The sequence below is a fragment of the Mandrillus leucophaeus genome, unplaced genomic scaffold (assembly GCF_000951045.1).
Source record: "Mandrillus leucophaeus isolate KB7577 unplaced genomic scaffold, Mleu.le_1.0 Scaffold431, whole genome shotgun sequence".
NCBI classification, from domain to species: Eukaryota; Metazoa; Chordata; class Mammalia; order Primates; family Cercopithecidae; genus Mandrillus; species Mandrillus leucophaeus.
In genome coordinates, this window is record NW_012104599.1 from 953,362 (window position 1) to 964,475 (window position 11,114).

The window sequence follows — 11,114 nt, forward strand, 5'->3', positions numbered from 1 at the left end:
ATCTACACAAAAAGCTTCTCCCAATTATAATTATTTTGGTGAATTTGGCAACCGTATTCACACAAATGCTGGAGGAGGCCAGGATTCCGCCTGCTCCTGTGTGTAAGGGAGGCAGAGGCCTTGGCTGTGAACCATAGCTAAAGCTCAGGGCAAATCAGGTCACAGGCCTGCCTGCCTTTCTGCCTCTGGGGTTATAGTGTAAATACAAAATTGGATTAAACATCATTTTCTGCAGATATAGCTTCATATAGACAATCTGTATGCATGCAGGCAAAGACCACATTGGAGGGCCTTCTCTCCACAACCCAGTGCTAATGCTAGTCAGGTTTGGGGGTGCCGAGGACCCCTAATGTGCATTCCTGGACCCTAGATGGGTCTTGCTTCATCAGCACGACTTCCCCCCTCCTAACAGCTCTCTGGTTGCTAAGAGATTGTTTTCAGATCTAAGGGCTCACTCTTTGTCCTATTCCAGACCACAGCAGGGTTTACTTTCCCTCTTATGAGTTTGCCAGGAGCAAAAAGTAACATCCCAACCTCCTGTCAACTCAACAAGAGATTTATTGCAATTAACTAAAAGGACACTTGTTACTACAGGAATACCATATGCTTCAGCAAAGATAGGATCCCGGCTTGCGGCTGGCCTCTGCAAACAGTCAGGGGCCTGCCAACACAGCCTTTTTTGGTTGTACAGTCATTAACAGTGCAGCCTCCAGACCCAGGAATGTTTCCAAGGTGCAGCTGGCACTCAGATAGTGAGGTCATCTCCAGAGCAGTTGTTCCCAACTGGCTGCTGCAACCACAACAGGCTTTTTGTTTAAACTGCTGGACCCCCTACTCAGTGATCACCCTCCTTTTCTTTCTTACCAACAGAATCTGAGGTATATTAGGGGCAGCGTTGTTCTCAGCTAAAAATACTACATTTCCCAGCCTGCCTTGCATGGTCAAGATCGGTGGCTTGCAAGGTGAAGTCCCCCAGAAAGTTACGGGAAAATTTTGCTTTCCTGGTATACATGCTGCCCTTCACCCTCTCTGCCTACCTCTCTTTAGTGTTTGGATTTTGTGAAGGCTAATTTGGCTGATTCTAGGTTTCCTTTCCATTCCTTCCCAGGTTGTAATTATTCGAATGTTTTGAATTGTTCAAAAGTTTTGAATTGTTCAAACATTTTGAGACTGCTGGAAGTCTGATTTCCAGGCAATAAGGGAATTCTTGTATATGCGTTGATTACTTTAAAAAATTGATTCATATAGTTTTATCTGAATATTCTAAGTGAAAATGATTAAACATCTGCCCTTTTTCAAAGTTACTGATTCATACACAAGGAAACATAGAACTATGAAATTAATTACAGAAAGATAAAAAAGTTTGAGAAATGAGCAATTTATTTCAATAAAGAGAAAGCATTAATTTTGCTACAGTGGGAAAAAAATGAACTCGAGAGTTGCTACGTTTAACTGTATCCCCATTTATCTCTGCACAATGTCTTTATCTCAGTGTCTCAATTCACACGAAAATATTGAATGAGAAATATACCATGTTGGCTGATTGCTTGACATATCTGATTTAGGGAGACTTCTACAGCCACTCCTCTCCTTTTTCTCCCAGTAAATACTTTTGACTTTGACACTTACCATATTGGAAATGACAGGTGCCGGAAGGCAAGTGCATCAAAGCAGTTAGGATCCGAATGTTTGCTAAGGATTACTTTTTTAATGGAGCAGTTTTATTGAATCCTTAAAACGCAGAACCCAATGAATCTCCTTTATTGTGAAACAAAACAATTCAAATGATTGCAAACCTAGGAACCTAACAGAGAAGCACTTAAACATTTAGAACAAACATACTTATTTTTCAAACTTTGACATTTTTGTCAAGTACACTTAACATCTAAATATCCCTCTCCCTTCTTCTCTTTACAACATACGATTTCAAACTGTTTGTTTATAGAATGAAGGCCTTGAGGAAAAGCCTTATTCACATCCCCGTAAAAGAAATAAATAAATATTTGTTTCTAGAATCAATCTAACTGAACTTGACTAAATCTTGATAGAGGCTCCAATCTTACTCACACATAAGGGCATGGATGATCTTTTGTTATCAACAAATTCTCATTAACATAGCTAAACAGTTAATTAAATTATTCAAATGCATTTCTTGAGTTCCTACTATGTGCAAAGCATTGTTCCAAAGTAGACACTCTTCCTTAGAAATAAAGTGGGTCACTGAAATCATAACTTCAAAAGTATAGAACTTTTGATACACACACAATATTCTAAAGACAGGAAAGTTTGCTGCTGCTGTTAGGGCTTCTGCTTCCAGAATTGCCCAGTTTATTTCTAGGGAATAGCTCAGGCATTGGAAGAATATAACTTAAACTTAAGCATTAATAAAAGATGGAGTTAGGGAATGGTTGTACCTTTATGCCATAACACAACTAACAATGTGAAGTACATTCCGGTGATCTAAAATGCTAGCATCTGGCCAGGCAAGGTGGCTCATGCCTGTAATCCCAGCACTTTGGAAGGCCAAGGTGGGTGGATCACATAAGGCCAGGAGTTCAAGACCAGCCTGGCCAACATAGTGAAACCGTGTCTCTACTAAAAATATAAAAAACTAGCCGGATGTGTCGCTGCACGTCTGTAATCCCAGCTACTCAGGAGGCTGAGGCAGTGGAATCGCTGGAACCCAGGAGTCGGAGGTTGTAGTGAGCCAAGATCAAACCACTATACTCCAGCCTAGGTGACAGAGTGTCTCAAAAAAAAAAAAAAAAAAAAAACAAGCTAGTATCTGGGTGAAGCAGTCTAGGAGATAACACCAGCTTGAAAATAAACCAAGATAAATTTCAAAATAAACCAGACCAATACAGACCAATTGCGATTTATAGGAAAAATAAAAATACAGAAGCATCACCTCCTCTCCGCAACCCCGGCGCTGAAATTATACTTCCTCAGACATGCTGCCATCATTGGGAATGGTGGGGGCAGATTGGGTACATTTACAGAATTTTAAATAATTAAATAACAGAGGCACAGTTTTTGCATGTATGGTCCCAAAGACTTTTCAACTTACTTTTCAACATTACGGTTGTTAAGAATGGAAACTGAAGGAATTGTATACATTTTCGCTGACAGTTTCTTACAGACCCCGAAGTGAAAATGCAACACATCACCAGCATAAGACGGGATATTTTGTCTGTCACCCATAAGACATAACTTGATAGGACACCAGGCTTGCAAGGTCTAAGTGCTTCCTTCACATACCTCTAAACTTTTTATCTTTCCTGAACTAAATAGGTTCCTTTTCCAGGTCAAGTGTTATCTTCTGGTAAACTACCTTCAGGATAAATATGTTTCCTCAGTTATATATCCCACAATGCAAGCCTCCATTACAAGCTTAAACTCAGCTCCTGGTCTTGCTCTTTAAGACTCTCCGCACTTACTTAAAAGGATCACTTAAAACACTAGAGAATAAAAGTCTCCCTGAAGGAGAGAGACATTCAAGGACAGCAATGCTATTTCCAGCCCATGCCCTGCCTTAGAAACTCAAACTTAATCTCATCTCTTGCAAAGAGCCTCAGCAGTCTCCCATTTAGAAACTTGCTCTTATTATTTTCTAAATGTGGTGGTTAAATAAAATTAAATGCAAACAATAAACAATAATTAAATTACAAACTCAAAATAAATAAAAAATACATGGACTGGCGCTTTTCAGAGAAGGTAATAATAGAGAAAGGTCAGTTTCGGGAACTTCACGTTCCTTTCTGTACCAGTTTCTACAATAGATGGGAAACACTGCCCTCTAATGGACTGACAGTGTTACATCCCTTAGTTCACACGGTGAGACACTGCCTCAGGATGCACTTACGGGTGCTCGCGCGCGCTCTCTCTCATTTTGGCTTCTGGGACACAGTATGTCCTTGGTCATCTGTGAATGACTCTGAAGACCGTGGAGTCCCTAGAGAAGCTGCGAAACTTCGTGAAAGCTCATCAAGGGGATTAGAAGTTAGCATTTGTTGCAGTGGTTTTCAAACCTTAGTGTGCCGCAGAACCACGGAGAGAAATTGTTTAAACTCAGGTTGCCGGGCTCCACATCCAGAGTTTCTGATTCCATAAGTCAGGGGGGTTGTGTCCAAGAATTTGCCTTTCTAACAAGTTCCCGGGTGGTGTTAATCTGCCATTCCAGGGACTACACTATATGAGCCAGCACTATGCTAGGCACTTTGGCTCATTTAATATCTCACAACCGGATGAGGTTTTATCATCTTTGTTTTACACAGTCAAAGACAGATTAGGTGGCTACACTCACACAGTAGTGACAAAGCCTGTCTCAAGCCCAGGATTGTCTAACTCAACCCATCACTCTCTTCTGAACACAATGATGTCGGGAAATGAAGTTGGCAGTCGCTCCGCCCTCAGCTTCTTCATGTGAGGGAACAGGACTTAGATGATGGTTTAACCGGCTTCCCCTCTGAGTACTTGGAGGACTGGATTGGGAGCCACTCAGGAAAGGCCTACTGCATACTCAGGCTGCATCTGGGAGTGGGTAAGCTGAAGGGAAAGGGAAGAGGAGGACATGTCAACACCAGGGCCCTCTCTGAGTTCTGAACCGTCCTACAACGTTTAGAGAAGGGCTGATTTGCTCTGGATTCTGCAGTTCTTTGTATCAGACATTCTGGAAGAGAGGCAAATGCCTTCTTTCATGGGCATTTTGAGGACTTCAAAGACTAGTAGGACTTGGAGAGGACCCAGAGGGCGGCACTCTCTCCAGTCTCAGGTCAGGCCACCAGGGCAGGGTCAGGGACCCCGAAGTAACTTTCAAACAGTAGTGCCTGCCCAGCTGTGTTTAGACAGAAAGGTTTTGATAAAGGAAAAAGAGTTTTGGGGTCACATTCTTCCACTAGGATCACACAACTGAAAAGTCCGTAGCACTCAAGCCCAGGCAGATGTCACAGTGATGGGAAAAGAAGGGCTCTGGGGACCCACCCACTTCAAAACCAGTTTTTCTCATCCTTTGCCTTCGGCTCCTAACCCAGCGTGGTGTTTTCCTAAGGGAGCTACAAAATCTGGAGCATCCCATGGGGATGATTTGCTGGCCTCGGTCATTAGGGGGAAAGGATGTTCTCAGAAAAACAGCCCTGCACGCTGGTCAGCAGAGATCTTGAGGTCGTGGCCACGGCTGTACTTGGTGCAGAGCTGGACCCGAGACTCCAGCTGTTCGCTGAGTTCGTCCAGAGCCCCCGTGCAGGACTCCAGGCTCTCGGCCAGTTTCTGAACTTTGGCCTTCAGCACGGCCTGGCTAACCTTGGTGTCCCCCTCCGCCCGCCTGGGGATGAGGAAGCCACGTGAGCCGAAGAAGACGATGAAGTAGACAGAATTGTACAGGGCGATGGAGGCGTTCCTGCCGCACTGCAGCAGCTGGCGGTCCCCGCAGCCTTGCCAGCGGCAGAAGAACTCCAGGCAGCTCAGGATCTCCCGCATCTGGTCCTGGCAGGTGGCCGCGATCTCCTGCACCCTCCGCAGCTCCCGGGAGTTGCAGAAGATCAGCGAGAGGTCGGACGTGATGGTGACAGCCCCTCCGGCTGTGGCCACCCCCAGCCCCACGGCCGACGCCAGCAGCGAGGCCCCCAGGGTGACCGGGCTGAGCGAGAGCCCCACGATGGCTGCGAGGGCGCCTGTTGCGCTCAGCGAGCTGCCAGCCACGTTGGCCACCAGGGAGCGCCTGCGCAGGCGCTCCAGGCGCCGGGCCACCTCGCGCAGGCGCAGCACCTGGCCGTGCAGCCGGCCTCGGCGGTCCAGCAGCAGCCCCTGGAAGCGCCTCAGTGCGTCCGGCCCATGCGGCTCCCGGGCTGCCGGCCTCTCCATTCCCTGCGGGGACACAGACATGCGGTCAGCCTGGAGTCTCCGTGCCAGCCGCCGCTCCCTGCCTGCTGCCTGGACGCCAGCGGGAAGTTGGCACGAGTTCAGCGGAGCAGCCACTGCCCCGCTAGGGGAACGGGTCTATTTCCAGTGGATCATGAATCAAGTTCTCAAAGACCTGTTCTGGAATCGGGGGGAGCCACACAAGTTCTCAGGACCTTATCTCTGCATATGGAAATAGGAATAATGCTATCTTCTGCTTCTCTCCCAGGGAACGCTAAGGATGGGTTTCATCAGCTATGTGTTAAATAAGATTTAAACTGGGAGGGGCGTGGTATTAGAAGACTTCTCCAATACTGAGGCCTTTGCTCTATTTAAGATAACACTTTGTAAGTGGTGGGTTGTACAGTTTACAAAGCCCTTTCATCTTATGAAAATTGGATCCTAGGAGTTTTGCAACACACTTTTCTCTCTCTCTAATGTATGAAAAAGACGTCACCAAAATCTCAAAAATCATATTTTCTACCAAGCAGAAGAAACTAATCTAAGTTAGATGCTTGCCTGAAGCAACTCTTTTGCTTGTGATTCTTCCAGGCTCTTTTCTTAGAATCAAACCTAAAGTGAGGTTTGCGTTGTTTATTCTAACTAGGGCTCCTTAGATCTTCAGAAACATCAATCTTTGCTGGGTGCTTAATTTAAACTCAGTCACATTAAATTAATACCATTATGTCTCTTTGTTATGAATGTTTTCTTTTAAAAATGAGTAATGGTTGAATAAGATAAAGCGGCCAAAATTTTTGTTCAACAACTTGTACCACACTGAAGCCAACTGAAGATGACTGACAAAGATACTAACAAGTTGTACATCTTGGGGGAAAAGTACATTCATCCTCGTTGCCAAGATTCCCACCTTCATGTCCACTGTAGTCTTCATTATTAGGAACTTCTTAGAAGTGGCAAATGAGCCATAGAAATAGAGCATTTCAAAACTGAGCTATCAGGGCAGAAATCATTCTCATCTGGAAGAATTGCCTGCATCAGACATTAGATTCTAGAAGCAGCTGATTCTTCACAGAGCCCAGTCTAGAATCCTGATCTCCTTACTCATAGGACTTAATTTTACTTCCATGCTTCCATAATCCAACCCACCAGGGGTAATTTTCCAGGTAAAAAGAGAAAATGAGAAAAAATCATCCCGAATATATGCCTCGGGGTTCCCCACTTACCATTCACTTCTGTCTGCCTCCAGGAAAGTAAAATCTGAGGCTGTTTCTGGATGAGTGTGCTTTATAGTCCCAGAGAACCAATGGCTGCCCTGGGAAAGCCTTGTCTCATTCTGAGAATTTGCCATTTCCTGTCCTGACCCCTGCTGCCTTCATCCAGAAGGACGTGACATGGTGGAAAATGGCCTGCCAGCACAGCACATCCCGTATTTAGGAAACGAACATTGTGTGTTCGCTTTCCCCTGAACGCAGGAAGAGAACCACAGGCTCTTCCCTAACTTGAAACAAGTGTGTTGTCATTCTCCCAGGGGGATACCCTGCCTTTCCTGAGAATAGCTAATGACGCCATAGGGAAGGCCTTCAAACGCACCCCAGGCTGACCAATTATAGTGTTTCTTGAGGCCACCATTACAAAATCATATTTTAAAAGAAAAGGGAGGGGGTGGAAAACCCTCATATCTGATATAGCCACTCATACTCCACTGCTGTATTTTTAAAAGCATTGTGAATCTGTGAGTGGCTGGAGCCTGTGATCCATTTGGCATGCGGCGGGTACCCTGCAGCCCTAAGAATGCAAGGCCACACCCGCAGGAAGTGCTGCATGCAGTTTTGGGCATCCCCAGCTGTGGAGAAGACATTGGAGGTCTCAGAAAGGGCACAATCTAGGCCACATGCATCAGAAAAATCAGTGGGGTCAGGTTGCACGAGGAGCTAATTATATGCTTTCAACCGCAGCAGGGAACTGGCTTCCCAGGTTTTCATTTGAAGTAGCAATTGTAGCCCATGTGACAGGGAAATGAGTGGATTCTGTCTACAGGGTAGCGAGGCATGGGCTGAAGGGCAATTATTTTGACAATTCAGCAGGAAAAAGTGAGTGTAGCTTCTGTGGACTTGCTGCAGACCAGATCAGATGGAACACAGATATCTCTGGGGCATTCAGAGGTCATTGGAGCTCAGCCTAGGAATTCAGTCCTACTATATGGCCCCAAATCCATCCATCGTCCTTCTAACCCTCTCCTCCAGATAAGGAGGGCCAAATTCGTTTCTCACTTGAATAAGGATTATCTCAACTGTCTGGCTGACCTGGAAAGCCTTAACAGCCATATTATTCTGGATCATGATTCAATCCCCCACCTTTATGACTATACTTTGTATTTATCAACACAGTATAGCAACAGTAGCAGCAGTAGCAACAGTACTATTTGCTACTACTCACAACCATAGTCCTTTCACACTTGATTATTCTAGATTTGATCTACTTCCAAATATTCTTCTTACAGCTCCTCAAAGGATAACTGTAACCTCAATCTAGATGCCTCCAGTGTGTCCTTTTGAGGTTAGAAGTGGAAGAACATCCTCCTCTGTCTCCATAGACATGGACACTCCAAACCGGATGTGGGCCAGGGTGAATTGGGGAGGTAAACAGGAGGGAACGTACCCCTAATTCTTCAGCTGACATATGTTCCTCTAACTTCCCTGGACATCATCTTGTGTGTTTTGGGTTTAGAGGAACACAATTAAATATTTTATAGATGAGGAATATTGCTGGGATACAGGGTCTTCTTCAGAGCATCAACATCATAGTACAGAGGTAGGATGACGAACCAGAAGGTAGAGGAGAATAGACAGCATGTATACTGACCCCAGCCCATCTCTTGGAATTTGTTTTTCTCTGTGTTGAAAACCCATTTTCTTTGTATTTGCCTCTTTATGGAGGCAAAAAAAGTTGAGTTCATTGACAGTTTGGGCTAAAGTTGTACTGCCCATAAAAACCTGGTATTTTGGCCATTCATGGTGGCCCATGCCTATAATCCCAGCACTTTGGGAGGCAGAGGAAGGAGGGTCACTTGAAGTCAGGAGTTCAAGACCAGCCTGGCCGACATAATGAGACCCCATCTTTACAAGAAATTTAAAAATTGGCGGGGCATAGTGATTCACACCTGTAGTCCTAGCTATTCAGGAGGTTGAGGCAGGAGGATCACTTGCGCCCCGGAGGTCAAGGCTGCAGTGAGCTATAATGGTACCACTGCAATGCAGCCTAGGTGATAGAGTGAAACCTTGTCTCAAAAACAAAACAAAACAAAACAAAAACAAAAAACAACTGGGGCCAAGTGTGGTGGCTCACCACTGTAATCCCAGCACTTTGGGAGGCTGAGGCTGGTGGATCACCTGAAGTCAGGAGTTCGAGACCAGCCTGACCAACATGGTGAAACCCCGTCCCTACTAAAAATGCAAAAAAATTAACTGTGTGTGGTGGCACGCACCTGTAGTATCAGCTACTCAGGAGGCTGAGGCAGGAAGATCACTTCAACCTGGGAGGCAGAGGTTGCAGTGAGCCAAGATCACACCACTGTACTCCAGCCTGGGTAACAGAGTAAGACTCTGTCTCTAAAAAAAAAAAAAAAAAAAAAAAAAAAAAAAAAACCCAACTGGTACTTCACCTTGTTTGTAAGAACTAACACTTGAACTTAACAATTTCAATTCAGCATTTGTTTACATTTATTTATTTATTTATTTTTTTATTTATTTATTTTTGAGACAGAGTCTCAGTCTGTCACCCAGGCTAGAGTGCAGTGGCATGATCTCAGCTCACTGCAATCTCCGCCTCCCGGGTTCAAGCGATTCTGCTGCCTCAGCCTCCCAAGAAACTGGGACTACAGGTGCGCACCACTACATCTGCTTAATTTTTGTATTTTTAGTAGAGACAGGGTTTCTCCATGTTGGACAGGCTGGTCTCGAACTCCTGACCTCAGGTGATCTGCCTGCCTCGCCCTCCTAACTGCTGGTATTACAGGCATGAGCCACCATGCCCAGCCAGCATTAATTTCATATAGTAAAGACACAATAAGACATTTTAGGAACAAATGAAGGCATTTTGATCAAAAGTTCTGTGTGGTCAGTTTCCCAAAAAAGTATGTGGACCACATCCTCAAACTTCTTTTAAAATTGTTTTCTGGACACTTCCAACATATCACCCTAGAGAGACTACATTGAAAATGGTGGTTGGCCCTCAAAGTAGCCTTCAGATCTCTTCAATTCTTTTTTTTTTTTTTTGAGTCAGGGTCTCGCTCTGTCACTCAGGCGTAATGGCACGATCACGCCTCACTACAGCCTCGACCTCCTGAGCTCAAGCAATCCTCCCGCCTCATTTTTTGACTTTTTGTAGAGACAAGTTCTCACTGTGTTGAACTCTTGAAGCAGCTGGACTGTGGCATTAGCTATACTAGCTTGAATTCTGAGTCCTCGAACCATAAGAAAATTCAGTGTAGGAAGGAAGAGAGATAGACAGCTTTTTAAGCATAGGAATCTTCAGGCCCCAGCCCTAGACAATCTAATTCAAGTGATCTGAAGTGGGATCTGGGAAAATACAGGTGATTCCTACCTGCAGCCGGGTTTGTGAACCACTGCTCTAGGAACTGGTAGTTTTGTTTCATTTTGTTTTGTTTTGTTGAGACAGAGTCTCGCTCTGTTGCCCAGGCTGGAGTGCAGTGGTGCGATCTCGGCTCACTGCAATCTCTGCCTCCCAGATTCAAACAATTCTCCTGCCTCAGCCTTCCAAGTAGCTGGGATTACAGGCACTCACCATCATGCCCAGCTAATTTTTGTATTTTTAGTAGAGATGGGGTTTCACATTGTTGGCCAAGCAGGTCTCAAACTCCTGACCTCAGGTGATCTGCCCGCGTCAGCCTCCCAAAGTGCTAGGATTACAGGCATGAGCCACCACGCCCAGTCAGAACTGGTAGTTTTCTGACCACCTGTTGCATGGCAGCAGAAATAGTAAGTGTAGTGGAAAGGACCATGTTAGCTAGGCGTTTTTATAGTTATCAACAACCCATTTGCTTTAGGCCCCTACTTAAAACTATCACATTTTAAAGATTAAGTGGGCCGGGCGCCGTGGCTCACGCCTGTAATCCCAGCACTTTGGGAGGCTGAGGCGGGTGGATCACAAGGTCAGGAGTTCAAGACCAGCCTGGCCAAGATGGTGAAACCCTGTCTCTACTAAAAATACCAAAAAAATTAGCTGGGCAAGGTGGTGGG

At 45.1% G+C, this 11,114-nt stretch overlaps 1 protein-coding gene across 2 annotated transcripts; it reads right to left on the reverse strand.

Annotated features, from left to right (window-relative positions):
• Positions 1–3,040: 3,040 nt before the first annotated feature.
• APOLD1 (apolipoprotein L domain containing 1) lies at positions 3,041–7,167 on the reverse strand. 2 transcript variants are annotated; one of them, XM_011993630.1, is made up of 2 exons: positions 7,080–7,167; positions 3,041–5,862 (listed from the first exon to the last, which is right to left on the reverse strand). In XM_011993630.1, the coding sequence occupies exons 1-2, from the start codon at positions 7,080–7,082 to the stop codon at positions 5,119–5,121; spliced, it is 747 nt and encodes a 248-aa protein (XP_011849020.1). In that variant the 5' UTR covers positions 7,083–7,167; the 3' UTR covers positions 3,041–5,118. The 2 variants fall into 2 exon arrangements, with proteins under 2 accessions (XP_011849020.1, XP_011849019.1); XM_011993629.1 differs by having other exon boundaries at positions 3,041–6,078; positions 7,080–7,115.
• Positions 7,168–11,114: the final 3,947 nt, after the last annotated feature.